This window comes from Sciurus vulgaris (genome assembly GCF_902686455.1).
Source record: "Sciurus vulgaris genome assembly, chromosome: 2".
Classification (NCBI taxonomy): domain Eukaryota; kingdom Metazoa; phylum Chordata; class Mammalia; order Rodentia; family Sciuridae; genus Sciurus; species Sciurus vulgaris.
Window position 1 is genome coordinate 42,162,563 of NC_136462.1, and position 19,350 is coordinate 42,181,912.

Consider the following 19,350-nt stretch of genomic DNA (forward strand, 5'->3'; position numbering starts at 1 on the left):
ATCACATGAATAGGATATTTCTAAAGAACAGGAAAAACATTAACTAGGAAATTAATTCAGTCTTTTACAGGAATTCATATAAGCGGTACTTGGCAAAACCTTCCTTAAATAACTGAAAGCAATCATTAGCAATCTATTTTAGGAAATTATTTTTTGATATTAAAAAAATCAATGTTATGTTTTGAGGAGGCACAGAAGTTATAAATCTTAATCAAAGTAAACTGGGGAAAAATTTCTTCTTTAATGCACCATCAAGGCACACTTTAGTGCTATTTTGGCTAGACCAAGAGTTTGGCCTCCACAGAAATCATTTGGAAAGTTGCTTCCCATGAAATAGTGGAATATTTCCAGTTAATTACTCCAGGGTTCTGTCTGCTTTGCATTTTTTCCTCAATGAAATAGGACAATTAATAAACTCTGGTTACAGTACAGAGCCCAAGTTTCAGCAGCAGCAATATTATCTTTGGATCTGGATTGAGGGACATGAGTTATTCAAACACAGTTCAACTCTCAGAAAGTTGGCCATTTGGAACGTACACTTATTATTCTGAAATTCTTTTCTTTCTTGTGTTTTCCATTATTTTCCTCTCAACTTTTTTCTAATAGTAACCATGGGGTCATTCATATTTTGAGTATTCACTAAGAAATTTAGTGGTCACTTCTGATCCTTCTTAATATATATTTAGTTGTCAGTCTACCAGATGATTATAGTATGATTTTAGAGCCCTCTTTACAGTAAAGAAAATAAAATGCTAGAATATTACCATTTTTCAAGTGGCAACAGACACTGGGATACTGCATGGATAGAGAGGGTTCTGGAATCCCAATAAACTATTTAGCTCTGCAGTGAACAAAATTTATATAGTTATATCCTATATATGCTATGCATTAGTTTTAAACTTTTATACTCAACCTATAAACATGAGCAACTTCAAATGATTACAGAATACAAAGGAAATAATGTCAATCTTGACAATGTAAGGGAAGAAGTAACAGACTATGGAAATAGGGAGAGGAGAGGTGAAAGAAAGAATAGGAAATACTGATGTCAATCAGGCAGAGTCAAAAATATGGTTTGAAGCTGATGAACCAAAAAAAGATTATGTGTGTTACTTTGAGTTACAAAATAATTACTGAACAAACTACCGAGTAGAAACTAATAAAAATTAGGAGGGAGGGAAGGGGAGAGATTAGCACATTTGAGCTAAATGCTTATCTTTTGCAATGAACAGTAGACTCTCTCTTAAATCAATATATAACAGGAGGTTATTATCTAGACTTGGAAAGACAACCTCCAAGAGATGTAACCTTTTTAAAATGTTAACTCTGGGAAATATAATGAGAGGTAGGGAAGAAAGGGTGGGAAACTGCTCAAAGTCCTACATAAGTGCACATGTATCTGTATGTTAGCATGTAATACTTAAAGTTTACATTAAAATTTTAACCCTGGAAGGACTTTTACCCCATCCTTCCCTACAGCCTAATAACAAAAAGTTTAGCCTCTGTCAAGGAAGTATTTACTCCAACATGGAGGCACATACAGTCAAATGATTCCTGATATAATTCCAATATGAGGAGTAGAGCACCTGAGTAGGATGCACAGTTAACCCACGATTACTCAACCTTGCCACTACTTCTTGGCCCAGATAATTTTTTTGTTAAAGGGGGCTGTCCAGCAGTAAACCTGACCCTTACCCATGAGATGCCCAAAATGCCTCATCCCTGCCATCTGCCCATCCCTAGGTCTGACAATCAGAAATGTGTCCAAACACTGCCAAATCCCCTGGTGGAGAAAAATCAAATCTTCTTGAGAATCACTCAATAATCAAATGGATGAGACAAGAACAGTAATGCACTGAAGATGGAGACACATAATAAGCCCACTTAATTAACTGTCGGTCTATTGGACTATGCTCACTAATCAAAAGAAAAAGAGATTAAAATAGAGTTTGGACAGTTGACTACCATTCCATGAGCTGTGATTTGGGAAATATGAATCTGTTATATTTCAGTTGTTTTCAGTTCTTGTGTGCCTCTCACAGGGCTGAATGTTATTCATCATGACCCTGAAGTAATCTACAGCCTTCCTATGATACCCAGACTGATTCTGAGTAAAACCAAACTAAATCAACCAACCAACCAAACAAACAAACAAACAAACAAACAAAAAAGACCAACAGCTGTCAGCTTTCTTGAGAAATGGTAAGTCAGTATCCAACATGTCATGTAGATAGTGAATACTCTCATCAACTATATAAGGAAAGTTTATTTTTTTCCCTTATATAGGGAATGAACCAGTACTGGAGACTGAACCAGGGGCACTTTACCACTGAGCTACATTCCCAGACTTTTTTTACTTTAAGACAGTCTTGTTAAATTGCCAATGTTGGTCTCAACTTGGTGATCATCCTGCCTCAGCCTCCCAAGTCACTAGGATCACAGTGTGTGCCACTGCACACAGCAGAAATTTTCAAGGTAATTTTGACTACACATGACTTTTGCTTTGCATGTTAATTTTGAAACTTACAAAATGTAATCCCTCTATAGGTTCTGTTACGTTCATCCATTCATTACCCATGTATCCAACTTTTATAAAATGCCCTGTGTGTCAAGCACATGGTAGATGTTATGAAAACCATGGTTAATAATCTGAATATAAACTAAATTTCTAGGAATACGATTACCATATAAATGCAGGAAACTCCAACCTGGTATGTGTTTTATTTGCTAATTTGTTTGGAATTTTGCCAAAAATTGATTCCTAAAGGGATGGAAAATATACAACACCAACATTTACTTTGTTTCTTCTTCTCTTTTATTTTATTGTAATGGCATTATATAATGCATAGGTAGTAGAATAGCTTCTTATGGCTGCTCTAACAAATTATCATCAATTTGGTGGCTTAAAACAACAGAAATTTATTCTTTCACAGTTCTGGAGGCCATAAGTTCAAATTCAGTTTAGTTGGGTCAAAATCAAGGTGTCAACAGGGCCACACACCTTCTGAAGGTTCTGGAGAGAATTTCTTTCCTTTTCCAGCTCCTGGTAGCTGCTAGTATATTTTGACTTGTGGTTTTATCACTCCACTCTCTGCCTATGGTCACACTGCTTCTTTCTCTTCTGTCTGTGATTCTCCTTCCACGACGCCTATGACTGAATTTAGAGCCTGCCAAGATAATCTTGCTATCTCAAACTCCTTAACTTAGTCATATCTGCATAGTTCTTTTTTTGTCATATAATGAAACAGTCACAGGTTCTAGGAACTACGATGTGGCTGTCTTTTGGGGGGGGCCATTATTCAATATACCACAGGTGTGTTATAGTACCTACTGGAATTTTGTTTCAGATAGTAACAGGAACACTTAGAAAATATCTATTCTACAAAGGGCGTGTTGAGAATCACTGCTCAAGAGAGTTTTTAGCCTAAAAACATTTTGCTTTAAGAAACAAAACAAGTTTAATACAGTGCTCTCCCCTGGAATCCCAGCTAACCCAGAGGCTGAGGTGGGAGATCATCAGTTCAAGACCATTCTGGGCAACAGAGACTCCATCTCAAAACAAAACAAATGGAAAAAAAAAAAAATCCACAAAACAAAATATGGATGGCAAAAGGCCATTTCACTGCACATGTTCTGTTACTAAAAATAAAAATCCTCATAAAAGAATTGTAATATTCTTTATGAAGAAGAAGATAAGGGACTATTCTCTTTCTCAGAGAAAGAGACTATGTTATGAGGTCTAGAAAAGAACAAAATTCTTTCTGGAAGTAAGTGGTGAATTGCAGTATCTATCTTGACTCTTAAACCTCTCACTGCCTCAGCAAAAAAACCCGTAATTTTTTTTTCTTTTTCCTCGGTTCTTTTTAGTTATACATAACATTGGGGTTCATTGTGACATAATTATAAAGGCAAAGAATATAATTTGCTCTAATTCAGTCTTAAGTACTTCCTTTTTTCCTTCCCGCCTCCCTCCTCCTGTTCCCTTTTCTCTCCTCTACTAATCTTTCTGCTATTTTCTTTCAATGTTTTAATTTACTTTAGTTAGTGTTTTATGAACAAACATGATGGTGAGACTCATTGTGGTATATTCAAAGGTTAGGTGGAAGTCATTCCACTGTTCTTCCCTTCCCCCATCACTTCTGTCCTCCTCAGTCCCCTTCATCTAGTCCACCAATCTTCCCTCTATTTTGTGATATAATTTCTCCCTTTTCCCTTCCTCTTCTCCCTCCCTCCCCCTTTCTTCCCCCCCCTCCTTTATTTGTACTATCAGAGAAAAATTTGACCTTTGACTTTCTGAGTCTGGTTTATTTCACTTAGCATAGTAGTCTCTAGTTTCACTCATTTACCAGCAAAAGTCATAATTTCATTATCCTTTATGGCTGAGTAATACTCCACTGTTTATATATACAACACTTACTTTCTTTATCCATTCATGTTTTGAAAGGCACTGAGGTTGGTTCCATAGCTTGGCTATTGTGAATTATGCAGCTATAAACACTGATGTGGCTATATCACTATAGTAGAATAATTTTAGACCTTTGGGATATATACTGAGGAGTGGGATAGCTGGATCGTATGGTGATTCCATTCCTTATTTTTTGAGGAATTTCCATACTCCTTTCCAGAGTAGTTGCACTAATTTGCAGTCCCACCAATGATGTATGAGTGCCATCTTTTTCCTTATATTCTTGTCAACACTTATTTTTATCTGTAGTGTCATCCAGAATTATTTTATTTGGTCTATTTGATTCTTGATATTGAGGAGAGTTTACTTTATGTACATAGATGCATCATTGTTTGGGGAGTAAATATTTACGATCATTATATCTTGTTGTTGAATAATTCCCTTAAACAGCATGAAATGACCTTCTTTGTCTCTTCTGATTGGAAGTCCTCTTTGTCTGATATGAGAATGGCTTCCCCAGCTTGTTTACAGGTAGATGTTGCATGGTAAATCTTTTCCCATCCTTTCAACTTCAGTCTGTGGTTGTCTTTGTCCATAAGTCTGCATGTTTCTTGCAAACAACATATTTTCAGGTCTTGTTTTTTAATTCAATCTGCCAATCTGTGTCTTTTAATTGAAGTGTTTAGACAGTTTACATGCCATGTTATTATTGACAGATGATTTTTATTTCCTGCTGTTTTGATTTATTTATGTTTAATTAAGACTTGGCTCTTCTTTAATTGACTATTCTTCTAATACAATGTATTCCTATACTGATTTTCACTTTTATTTTTTTTTTCATGAAATATTTCATTGAGTATGTTTTATAATGCAAGCTTTTGGTTATGAATTCTTTTAATTTCTGTTTATCATTGAAGGCTTTAATTTCATTTTCAATTCTGAAGAATAATTTTGTTGGGTATAATAATAATCTTGGTTGGCACCTATTTTCTTTCAGAGTTTGGTGTATATTATGCCAAGCCCTCCAGGATTTTAGGGTCTGGGTTAAGAAATCAGTTGAGATCCAAATTGGTTTACTTCTAACTGAGCAGTCATTTTTCTTTGCAACTTTTAAAATTCTACCCTTATTCTATATATTAGGCATTTTCATTATAATGTGTCTTAGAGTGGATTTATTGCAATTCTGTATGTATGCATATGGAGTTCTATATGCCTCTTGCATCTGAATTTCCATCTCATTCCTAAGATTTGGAAAATTTTCTAATAATATTTCATTAGATTTGGTCTCTTGATGTTATGCCAGATTTCTTGAATAGTCTAGTCATAGTCTCTTAACATCTTTTCTTTATGGTTAATTTTATTTTTAAGATTATAAACTTGTTTTCAAGGCCTGAATATCTATCTTCAAAGTGGTATAATCTATTGGTGATACTTTTCATGAAAATTTAAATTTGATTTATTGAGTCATTTCTAGAATTCCCATTTGGTTCTTTTTCAGAATCTCTCTTTAATTGAAGTGATCTTTAACTTCCTGTATTTTTTCTCTAATTTCACTTCTTATGTTTCTTTTGATTCACTGAACATTTTAACTACGAATTTTTAAAATTATTTCTCTGACATTTCCTCCACTGTGGTGTTGATGGAATTGTTGTTAAATTGTTATGGGCTTTTGGGTGTGGTTTGTTCCCATGCTTTTTCTATTACTTATATGTCTATCCATCTATTGGGATGATTATTGTTTCTTCTTTTAAGCAAAGGCCTACAACATAAACTTCTTTCTCTTGGGTTGGGTTGGGTGTATATCCAGGTATCAGCACAACTTTGAGAGAAGCTACTGAATCCTATTTACTACAATCACTTTAGAGCCAAGTCACATACTATTCAACCTTATGGAAAGTAAAAAAAACTTGTTAATATTGTTCTCCATAGTTCCTCTAATCCAGATATAAACTTGCAGCAAAGTTTTCTCATATCTGTTGTTTCTTCAATGCTCCTTTTAGTGTTGTGGGGTGATGGGAAATTGCTGCTTTGTTCCATTCCACCATCTTCTGTCCTTCTCCATATTCTTTAGAATCTGAGATCTGAGACTTGTCTACTTCTCCAGATTAATTTTCTCCTTTGAACCGTATGCACTAATTAGCAGTAGAATATTTTTGGTACATTGAATACAATATGCAGAATACATCTTTGTACTTTTGTACACACTTGAATAGTCTCTCTTGGCTTGTCTGATAGTCAAAATCTCTTTCAGTTCAGTCTTCTAGGAATATTTTCTGACACTCACCTTCCAACCTAAGCAGGGTAAATCATCCCTCCTCTGAGTTATCACCAAACCCTGCACATAGTTGTTATATTTAGCACATTGCAGTATATGCTTACATATTTCTCTCCTCTGTTAGACCATGACCTTTTCCAGGGAAGGAACTGGTTCTTATTTATCTCTGTATTCCCAACAGATAAAGAATACTGAATGATTAAGAGAATTCCAAATTAAAACTACATTGACATTCCATCTCACTCCACTCAGAATAGCAATTATCAAGAATACAAGTAACAATAAATATTGGTGAGGAAAAGGGGAAAAATTCATGCATATATTGCTGGTAGGACTGTAAATTGGTGCAACCACTCTGGAAAGCAGTATGGAGATTCCTCAGAAAACCTGGAATGAAACTACCATTTGACTCAGTTATTCCACTTCTTGGTATATAACCAAAGGATTTAAAATCAGCATACTACAGTGATGTAGCCATATCAATGTTTACAGCAGCTCAATTCACAACAGCTAAGCTATGGAACCGACTAGGTGCCCTTTCAACAGACGAATGGATAAAGACAATGTGGTATATATACACAAAGGAGTATTACTCAGCCATAAGGAGGGATGACTTTATGACATTTGCCAGCAAATGAATGGATATGGAGACTATCATACTAAGTGAAGTAAGCCAGTCCCACCAAAAAAACCAAAGGTCAAATGTTTCCTCTGATATATGGAAGTTAACCCACAATAAGGGGAGAGGGAGAATAAAAGTACAGTAGATTAGACAATGAAGACTGGAGGGAAGGGAGGAGGGCATAGGAAAAGGAAAGAGAGTGGAATGAATCAGACATAATTTTCTTATATACACATATGAAAACAATACAGTGAATTTCACCAGCATGTACATTCATAAGAATGGGACTCTAACTAGAATAAGATAAATCCCATGCTTGTATAATTATATCAAAATGGATTCTGGCCGGGCACAGTGGCACACGCCTGTAATCCCAGCAGCTCGGGAGGCTGAGGCAGGAGGATGAGGAGTTCAAACCAGCCTCAGCAATGGCAAGGCACTAAGCAACTCAGTGAGACCCTGTCTCTAAATAAAATACAACATAGGGCTGGGGATATGGCTCAGTGGGTGAGTGCCCTCGAGTTCAATCCCTAGTACCAAAAATAAAAAATAAAAAAAAAAGATTCTGCTGTTATGTATAACTAAAAAGAACTAATAAAAAATTAAAATTAAAAAAAAATTCTTAACTATGCTTTGGCAAGACCTGTCCACCTACAAACACTTCAAAGTCCACATATAAAAAAACAAATTATTTTTGTTTTGAGCCACCTCTGCCTACTGTGTTCCTATCTCCAAAAGTAACACTAACATTAACCCAGTGGCCCAAACCAGATATCTAGGAAACATACTAGACATCTCCCTTACCCTCCACATTAACTTGAACATCAGTTCCTTTCAATTTTAACTCCCTCACTTTTCCTAACCTATTCTTTTCTTTTACTCCCCTTGTTACCACCTTGGTTCAATCCTTACTTTATTATTAGAATTTTCTAATAGTAGATCCTGACTCAGGTGCTGTTAGTATAAAATTAGAGCTAGACTAACAAATGAGAAAGATTTTCCCCTCAGGCAAAGAAATAAAAAAAGAGTTTCCAACCTGAACACAATCCTGAGTACAGACGTGAGCTAGAGAAAGGACTGTGCTTTTGTAAAAAGAGCTACTCCAATCTGTAGGAGGTGCTTAGATCTGCTGCTTAATCGATGTCATGGGAATTTCCTTGACTTTTCTCTCTGTGCTAGATTTCTTTGTTATTCCCTAACCTTGGCATTGCTCACTAAGTAATTATGTATGGGAGATAGTTTTTTGAGACCTGACATGTATTGTCATTATTCAGACTTCACACTTAAATGATAGTTTGGCTGGGTATACAGTTCCATATTCAAATTCATTTTTACCAAGAATTTTGAAAGTATTGTTTTATAATATTCTACTTTACAGTAGTAATCCTCGGAAGACCTTTGCAATTATGTTTTTTTTTTTTTTAAATGAGGATTTTCTGTTTCTTCTCTCTGTAAGCTCTCACAGTATCCTACAACTGAATTTTTGATTATTTACAATATCTTGGTATGGATTATTTTACAATTATTATATTGGATACTAGTAGAAACACACTTAGGATGCAAACTAATTTTCTTCAATTATACCATTTTTGTTGGTTTGTTTTTTGGTACCAGGGATTGAACTCAGGGGTACTATTTTGTATTTTATTTAGAGACAGGGTCTCTATTGCTAAGGCTGGCTTTGAACTTGCAATCCTCTGGCCTCAGACTCCTGGAGGCTGGGATTATGGTGTGAACCACCATGCTCAGCAATTATACCATTTTTTAAATTATTTGATGAATTTTTCTACCATACCATTTTACCTCTTTTATCTTTGTGTGAATCCTATTATTTTGCATGTTGAATCTTCAGAATAGGCCTACTTTTCTTATCTTTTCTCTCTCATTTTCAAGCTCTTTGAGCTCTTTGACATCCTGGCCAGAAAGTTTCCTTACTTTCTCCAACCTAACTACTGAATTCATTTTAATATGTTTTTGACTTCTAGGACTGTCTTTTCTGAGTGGATTCTTTAAATAATTTTTTGTTCTTGTTTCAAGGATGTACTATCTTCTTCTCATTCTCAATAAAATATTAATATAATTTTTAAAATTAATATAAAATATAAAGCAATTTTAAAAAGCTTTTCATCTGCTCCCTGCGTTATATTTTCTCCTTTCCTCTGACTTTGTTTCCTTACTTGTGTTTTCTTTAATAGACTGCATGTTTAGAGTAGCTTAAGTTTGGGGAAAAACTAAGTAGAAAGTGCAGAGTTCCCATGTGTCTCTTGCACACACACATGCACAGCCTCCACGCTACCAACATCCTATACCACAGTGGTACATTTGTTATAATTGGTGAACCTACTTTGACATGTCAATAGCGCACAAAGTTCATGGCTTACATTAGGGTTTACTTTTGGTATTCTATATTCTATGGATTTTGACAAACATATAATGACATATATCTACCACTATAATATCATATGAATTCATTTCATTGCCCTGGAAATCTTCCTGCCCTGCCTGTTCATACCTCCTTCCCTCCTAACACCTGGAAACCACTGACCTTTTTACCTTCTCCACAGTTTGGTCTTTCCCAGAAGGTTCTGTAGTTGAAACCATATAGTACATATTCTTTCCAGGTTGGTTTCTTTTTTTAATCATATATATTTAAGGTGTATAAAATGATGTCTCAATTACATGATAAAATAAGATAGTCAAGGAAATTAACATATCCATTCCCTCACACTTTGCTTCCTGTTTTCCTTTTATTCCCCTCTCCCCCATTTTCTTTCTTCTTGCCTCCCCTTCCCCCCATCTCTTTTTCTTTTTTTTCTGTGGTAAGAGCACTTGAAATCCTTGGCAAATTTCCAGTAAATAATATAGTATCAACCATATTCAACAAGATGTACATTAGAGTTTTAGATTTACACAACGTCTATAATTTTGTAAACTTGGATCAACAACTCCTCACTCCCCTAGCGCCCTAAACTGTGTTCTGTTCTTTGTTTCCATGTATTTGACTTTTTTAGATTCCACATGTTAAGTGAGAACATGCAGAATTTTTCTTTCTGTGTCTTGCTTATTTTACTTAGCATACATGGCAAGATCTCATTTTTTAAGGCTGAATAATCTTCCATTGTACATATATAATTTCTTTATCTATTCATCTACTGACAAACACTTAGGTTCTTCCCACATTTGGCTATTGCGAATGATACTACAATTAACAGGAGAGCAATGATTATCCTATAAGGTACTGAATTCATTTCCTGTGTGTACATAACCCAAAGAACTGCTGGATCATATGTTTTCTTTTATCTGGTGGTATGCATTTTAAATTCCTTCATGCCTTTTTATAGATTGATGGCTCATTTCTTTATATTCCTGAATAATAATTAGTGTATCAATATGTCTTAATTTTTCTTTTTTCATTCACTAATGAAGGACATCTTGGTTGCTTCCAAATTTTGGCAATTGTAAACAACAGTGCTACAAACATCCATGCACAGATACATTAAGTCTCGAATTCATTTTAGTAAATACCAAGAGGGGCATCATAGGGTAAGTAATGTTTGGTTTCACAAAAATCAAAACAAAAACCTGCCAAAATGAATTCCAAAGTGGCTATAAATTTTACACTGACACCAGTAATGAAGGAAGGTTCCTGTTGGCCTATACCCTCACCAGCATTTGATGTTATCAGTGTTTAGCCATTTCACCATTCTAGCAGGTATATAGAGATATCTCATTACTGTTTTTTTTTTTTTTTTTTTTTTTGCAGTTGTTTTAGGATATATCTTCTATGTTTTCTAAAATATCTTTGACACTTAGCCATTTTTTGAAATAAGTGTGAGGCACTAAAAGGCTAAGTAGAAACTCTGCAGGCACAGATGAAGCTTATTGAGTAGTGGGCTTGATTATATGATGATCAAACAGGAAGAACTTAGGTATTTATTGGAGTGTCCCCAACTATTTGTAGCTGTAGGTCTTTTCTTTGGGGCAGGAGAAATTCCATACCAAGTACTCCTCTAATTGGTTAAATGAGAGTAGAAGGTTTGTTGCCCACGTTCTCGACTCAGAACTCCTACTAATTGGGACTCTTCTTCAGTTTATAGACTATCATTTAATCTGTTTTCAGTAAAACAACCCACTCTTAATTATACCTATGATTTTGGTTTATTCTCCAGAGAATAAACTTCCAGACTTCTATAATGATGGGCAAATGGTAACACAGTGTATATGAATGTAGTCTCTGGACTTAGATGGCAAAGTTCAAATATCACCCCTTCTAAACAATCAACTCATGGTGCAACCTTGAGTAAGCTACTTAACCTCTCAGTGCCTCAGTTTTCTAATATCTAACATGTATACAACAATATCTACCTCATATATTTGTATGAACCTCAGATTAACTGATAAATGCAAATCTCTTAAATCCGCACCAAGCACACAGTGAACTCAATAAATTTTATCTTTGAAGAAAACAAAATAATCTGCCTGACAAAGGGAATAGTATTATTTGTATTTCCCACCTCACACGCAAACTCTAGATGAATATATGTCCTTTGAGGAGAATGCAGGCAGGATTACCAAGTCCTAGTTAAAGTATTACTTTTTCCCTCCTCTTCTGGAACCTTTAATTTATACACGTTATGATTCAACTCCAATGTGATCCTTGTGAGGGCTTATGGCATGATCTATACAGTAGCAATAAGTAACAAGAATTAGATATAAGAAATATTTAAAAATTGATTAGTAACTTGGTGACCTATGAGGTGAAGGACATATAAACTGAGTGATACCATTCACTGGGGTAGAGAAAGTTAGAAGAACATATTTGAGATGTAAGAGATGAAAGGTAAGTTTAACTTTGAACACACTGAGCTTATAATGCCTACAGAACATCTAAGTGGAGAGTTCCAATTATAGTTGATATGGGTATGGGACATGGAAGAGAAAAGAATGAGCAATGATGTGGTGTTCTCAGAGAAGCTTAGTATTTTCTTACGGTAAGAAAATGAAGGGAATGTTTAGAAAAGAATTAAGGACATGCAGGTTATGCTGATGATAGACTGTGAGTTCCAGAAAGCATAGTGGAAGGGTTGTAGGAGTTGGAGAACAGAGAAAGACGAAGTCAGAAAATGGATGACAGCTGTAATGGATGAGTCTGGGAAATAAAGGATAATGACTGACATAATTGAGATAAATATTATAATGCCATTCATTAAAATGGTCTTGAGGCATAGGATGGTGATAATACAGTGAGTACAAGGGATCAGGGACTAAAGAGTAGGTGTTTTGGCCAGAAGCATGCAGAGTTCTATGATTCTCATTCCCTTCTGCTGATCATATGTAGAGGCCAGAGGAAAGGAGCTGTAGGCTTAATTCCAGAGCACAAGATGTGTTCCCACAGAATGACAATGAGCCAACAATTTCTAAGACTGCAATGGGCATGACACCTTGCAACATTTCAAGATTTTGTCCCAGTGAGTACTCATAATAGGAGCGAGCATTTACCAAGGACTTGAAATTTTATATATGTTATTTTATTTCATTCTCAGAACAAACCCAAGAGGAAAGTATTATCATGGTCATTTTACAGACAGCAAATGAAGGTTAGTGAGAACAAAATACCTCATATGCCATCTCAGTTCCCAAGAAAAGTCCTGCTAGACGCAACCCCATATAAAATCCAAAAAAGGGGAATTTCATGTGAAGAAATCCTTTGCTTTTATCAGGATAAATATTTCTCTTCACCTTTTACCTCCAGACAAATAAAGAAATTATTTTGCAAAGACCTAAAATACCTCTTTCTCTGAACAATGATTCCAATATGGACATTGTAACTAGTTTATGATAGTCCAGCAAACCAATAGGAAAGATTAGCTACATGTAATTCTCTAGACTTCTATGAATGTATTGGGAAGAAAAAAAAGCCTACCTTCAGAGAATTTTATAATGACTGAAGGAATTCAATCAATGGAAGACAGATTCATCAGTTCAGTACATATGAAGAACCATGAAGAAGTTAGTTCATGGACCCAAGTAAGCTACAAAAGTCAAAGAAAAGGAAAAAAGAAAGAGAAACAGATGTTTTCACTTTATATGCCCAAGAGTTACCAAAAAAAGAAGAGGCAGTGTCAGAATTTTAAAGTTAAATACAGATGTACTAAAGGAGAGGGAAAAAAATTAACATTATTTTGACAGTTCCATAAAGTTGAATACTACTTCCCCAAATTGAAATTAATAAACTTTTTAGTTAAAGACATAATTGCCACATAGCATTAATCTTTTAATAGAATTCATCAAAAGACCCTATTACAATGTTAAATAAACTACCACAATTCAGTAAAAGTAATTTTTTACACAAAGAAGCAAAATTAGAATTCTAGTTAAGATTCAGCAGGGTTTACAAATATATTTTATCTATAAGTATTATTTGGGAAGCAGTTACAACTTGCTGCTTTGCCATTGTTTCCTAGCATTTTCATCTGTCTACACATGAAAAGAGGAATGTATTTGTAGGCTAGATGGCCAGAGCAATGGTACAAGTTACATTTATGAACTATGAATCCTAGTTGATTTTCCATTGAGAATCACATGGAGGGTTTGTTGAGAAATCTGTTTATAAAAAAAGATTGACAGGCATTTCTGATATATACATAAGTTTTAGGGAAACAAACTTGAGCAGTGGTTTTAGAACTATGTTCTAAAGAATTTTAAAATTCTCCAAAAATACCTTTGGGTTTCTCTCACCTGGCCAGAATAATCCTACTTTTAAAATCTATTTTATGTCATCTATTTTGCTTCTAAAAGTATGAAACCCATATGATCAGATAGAGCTAAATGAACTTTCCCTTATGGAAATTCAACTCATGATTTTGGCATCAAAACTGATTTATTCCAAGGATAAAAGAGCCTGGACAGATAAAAGACCAGGAACAATGGATATAGAATATGTGTTAATGTCAAAAGGAAAACCTCATAAAGGTAGTTGTATAATTCATATATTTTTATTTACTGCAGCTTTGATAGCTTATTCATAATAAATTTCCAAATGGAAAAAATATATACACACATATATTGTATTAACTGCACATACTTCTGTCACCTAGGAAAAACTACCTTATTCTAGACTTGTATGTAAAAATACCAAATATATCAAAATAAATTCAAAGTTTTGCCTCCAAAATCCTAGTTCTGCCATCCAGGCTCTGTCTAGAAGACAGACAGAGGCAGGGAAGGCAGTAGTAAATATGGGAAGGTGTTCTTTTTAAGGAAATAATCAACCAGGTGAAATATGATCAGAATGAATATCTGTCTATTGCTTCCCTGTAAGCATAAAGATTGGATGCTTTAAACACCTCTTAGATGCCTCCCTTAATCTACTCTAATCCAGAAAATGACATTGTGTTTTGTAGAGGAAGGTAGGTAAGAATGCTAGTTTCCTCTTCCTGTCCTGTGCTAGGATATTTCCCCATAGGATTTGGCCTATATAGCGTGGTTTTTGAAATTTTTCATTTCAACCACCCTATCTATTAGTGAAAATTAGAGTATTAGATTTGTGTGTGTGTGTGTGTGTGTGTGTGTGTGTGTTTTGCTGGGGATTGAACCCAGGGCCTCCTGCATGCTAAACATACGTTCTACTAACCTGTACTCTAGGCCCTAGAAATTAAGATTTGATATATCCAATCCTATATGTAAACACAAACTCAAGGGACTGCTTCATCAAATGAACTGGCATGGTATTTTTACTCACCTGTCTGAATACACATACTAAGGAGGAGATGAACTGAGTAAGAACCCAGGAGAGCAACCATCAGCAGCAAAAAACTAAAATATAAAAGAACACAGTTAAATATCCTCAAAAGTGTCTCTTCTTTAATAGCATCTCATTACATTCAAATGTTCACAGGGACTATCTCTGAGTTGTAGATGTACAGTCATTAAAGAAATTAAGATAGTTTTCTACTCTTCTTTATTTAAATGAAAACTACTGCTTTTAAAATTTAAAAAAAAATGAGAAACAAGGTTTATTTAAAAAACAAACTTCCTTATTTTGCATTCTTGTCTGCTGACTACTGGCTCAGCCATTCAATGATCTTGAAATTTCCCTTTTGTGACTAGTTTTGTCCTATTCTAAGCCTAACAGAAATTTTGGTTATGAAATCTCACTGTCTTCTCTCTGTTCTTCTCTCTCACCCTTTTTCTCATTCTGGTGAGGTGGACCTCCTTACCATATCTTCATCTATAATATTGAGACCATATTTCCTATCATCTATTAAATATACACTCATTCTCCAAATCAAACCAAACCAAGGCAGTTAACACACTTCTAATTATGCAAGTTGAAAACTGTGCAAACAATGTAATTAATGGAGTCTTATCAGCAGCACTGTAAAAAGAAACAACTACTCATTCTCAGGAAGATACTAGCAGGATAAGCTTCTAGATATAGAGTCGTTACCATTGTTTACCCCAATAGTCAAAGAACTCCTATTTTTGTGGTCCACTTAATACTTGTTAATAAACAGTAAAATTGAAAGGTGAAAGTATACATCATTAAACTACCCTCAGAGACCTCACAGAGTAACAGTTTAACATCACCCAAAGGGACAGGATATGATTCAGTGAGTCCATATTCAATGGTACATATCTATGTGTCAGACCTTGAAGTATAAAATATAATTTGTCACAGAGAACCAAAAAATAAGTTCTATAATTATGACTTTCCCATAGTGTCACATATATTTCTATTTTAAAATTATGAAAGTCTGTGAATATATCCCATAACAAAAGCAAGTTGAGATACTTAAAATTTGATTTGTTTATCAAGAAATTTGGAATAAAATAGAGAAAGAAATCCAAATAAGACTGTGTATTTTAAATTTCCCAGTAAAATAAATTTACTTCTACTGACAAAACAAAATAAACTTGACCTTCATTTTTTCTATTGTATGTGGTGCTAGATGCTAAGGATAAAGTCTAGTTATAAAGGATTTCAGAGTTTAGTGAGAAAGTAACTTGCAAACAAATTGTTATAATGAATTATAATGACAGTATGAATATACACAAAATACTATGGAAGCACAGAAAGGCCAGAAAAGTCTTCTATTTGGGGCTAACTGGCCTATAAGCTAAGTTTTGAAAGATGCAAAGGAATACGCATAGAATACCTGGCTTCAGAAAGTGAAACAATAGGAGGAGGAGAGGAAGCAAAAAGAAATGAAAACATTATGTGTTTTATTTGCACTCGAAAATTGCTATTTATAAGTAAACTGCAAGGCTGTTATGTTTGCATCTAAAATGTCCCTCAAGTGTCATGTGTAGAAGGCATGGTCCCAATGCAGCAATGTTGAAGAGTGGGGTTTTTGAGAAATGATTGGCTCATGAAGGCTCTAGCCTCATCAATGGATTAATCCAACTGATAGATTCAACACTGAATGAGATATTGAGAGGTGGTGGACACTGCAGGAGGAAGGATCTATTAAAATAACTGAATTTTGAGGAGTATGCCTTTGTAGACATATCTTATACGCCCCATCCCAAGTGTCTTGCCCTCCACCTATTTCCTGATTGCCATGAGGTAAGCAGCTTCTCTCTACCACATCTTTCTACCATGAGATACTATCTCACCAAAGGCCCAAAACAATGCAGCCAGTTGACCATGGACTGAAATCTCTGAAATCATGAGCCAAAGTAAATCTTTCCTCCTTTATTTTGCTCAGGTATTTTGTCACACTGATGAAAAGCTGACTAACAGCTGACAAATTTTGGTTCACTTTGGAGACCTAACACATAAGTAAGCTCAATAAGCCACTTCCTAAGGTGATAAATGGATATAGAACAAGTTCTGTGTTTAAAAATAGCCATGCTTTTGGATAAAAAAATTTGAAACTGCAGACATGTACTGCATAACAACATTCTGGTTGATGAATTACATATACAATGGTGGTCACATAAAATTATAATGGATCTGGAAAATTCCTGCTACTAATTTTTTTTTTTTTTTTTTTTTTTTTTTGTGGTGCTGGGGGTTGAACCCAGGGCCCAAGCACTCTTACCAATTGAGCTATATCCCCAGCCCTGGAAAATTCCTATCACCTTGTGATATTGTAACTACCTTGTCATCATAGTGCAAAATATCATTCACAAGTTCATGGTAATGCTGGGGTAAACAAACTTCCTGTTTAGATATACTCATCACTGTGTTACAATTGCCTACAGCATTCAGTAAAGTAACATGCTAACCAGGTTTATAGCATAGGAACAATTGGTGGTAACATACAGCTTAGGTGTGTACTAGGCTATACCATCTAGGTTTGTACTGTGTGACATTCACACAAGGAAATTGCCTAAAATTCCTCAAAATACACCCCAAAAAACCACTTAAACCTCAGAAATAATTTAACAGAAACTGCATAATTGTAGATGCTGGAACCTAACATTTTTCTTCTCAATGTACAATCAAAATGAAATTTAAAAAAAAAAAAAAAAACTCACCTAAATCCAAGGATACCAGTATTAGCCATAACATAGGCTAAGCCCAGGATGCCACTTCCCATGATGGCATTCATCAAATTAAAGACTGAGAAACCAAATGAAACTCCTGGGGATACCTGTCTGTGAAGTTCCTGTAAACACACAAATTTAAAAGTGTTAAATATCTGAAGAATGAAGTTCAAATTTGGCCAGTAAATCATGGAGAGGTTATGAAGATCATCTCCTGCAAACCAGCAGGCTTTGCAGGACATGCTAATTGCTTAATCAGAATGGGTTTCCTTTCATTTCCTTCTCACCTCCTGGAGGTGCAGCTCCAGGAATGTACATTCCTAGGAAAATCATCTCGACTGGTACAGAGTCCAGGTAGGCTTCAGGAAGAGACATGACTAATCTTGTGACTACAAAAGATGAATACATGATAGGAATGGGGTGGGAACTGAGAGGAGGAACAAGGCCTCAGCTCATGTGATTCCTGAAGAAACCCTGAGTCAGCTTGTGGAAATGCTGTCCACAACTGTTATTCTGGTTACTACGACTGCAAAACCAAACTTATTTAAATACTTAATGTATTTAGTTCTCCCAACTGGAAGAATGTTTAGGAAAATCTTGCAGTGGCAATATAACAAACAGAAACAATTCATGATGCTTTGGCAAGTATATCCCTGAAAAATACCCTCTTCCCAAATAGCAGTTGTGGGCAAAATTATAAACCATTACTCTTCAAGGATTTCAGTTAAAAACCAGAATGCGCAGTCTGTGAACCCAACTCAGTGGTAGAACACATGCCACGAAGCCATGAGTCAAGATATTCAGCTCCGCAAAAATAACTAAAAAAAGGGAAATGTTATGATGTGCTTATTACCAGGCAACCTCCATTCCTTTACCACTACAGATCTCATTAAGATGCTTATGGCCCTCCAATAACTAAGTGGAGAAAAGAAACAGCTCGTTACTCTTGCAAAGATCTCACAAGACTGGTGGAGGGCACTGGAAGGCGACAAGGGCACTAACAAACAGCAATGACATACCCCTAGAGTGGCTCAAACCTTCGGGTCCCCAGCCCCTCTCCACTCAGTGCTGCGTCTATTCCACCTGAGCCTGTACAGAAAGGAAACCTAAACTTTTCTCCCTAGAGTGTGGGAAGGTGCTGGCACATTCGTAAGTCTGCGGATCTCATCTGAGTCTCGGCTGCTGCCTTTGGGACCCTCCCCACCCGCAGGCTCCAGCTTCTTGCCTCTCCCCACGACTCCCTTGTCTTTTCCAGGTCTTATTTGGCAGGCATTTAAGGGGTGCTGCAGGGCATCAGCGCCGGCGCTAGAGCGGAGCCCACTTACGTTGCTTAGCAACGGGCTCAACTCTTCCGCCGCCGCCTCTTCAGGTTGCTGGGCAGAGACGAGCCAGCCCCTCTCAGCGCTGATGCTCCCGCAAGACGCCTCCATGCCACTGCTTTGTGGACTACCACGTCCATCTGCTTGCCTCAACTCCTGCTCTACGCTCCGGTCGTTAATTGCGCCAGAGGCGGAGTTATGCGCTCCGCCCTTCCGGGTTCCGGAACCGCACTAG

General features: G+C 35.8%; 1 protein-coding gene across 3 annotated transcripts in view; it reads right to left on the bottom strand.

Annotated features, from left to right (window-relative positions):
- The window catches only part of SLC38A6 (solute carrier family 38 member 6), a 62,332-nt gene extending 42,982 nt beyond the window's left edge, over nucleotides 1-19,350 (bottom strand). For all 3 annotated transcript variants that reach the window (XM_079125835.1, XM_079125834.1, XM_079125833.1), the window contains exons 1-3: nucleotides 19,122-19,350; nucleotides 17,788-17,918; nucleotides 15,044-15,117 (exon numbers count right to left, since the gene is read on the bottom strand). In XM_079125835.1, the coding sequence (XP_078981961.1) occupies nucleotides 15,044-15,117; nucleotides 17,788-17,918; nucleotides 19,122-19,226 (310 nt within the window). In that variant the 5' untranslated portion in view covers nucleotides 19,227-19,350. The remainder of the gene's footprint in view (nucleotides 1-15,043; nucleotides 15,118-17,787; nucleotides 17,919-19,121) is intronic.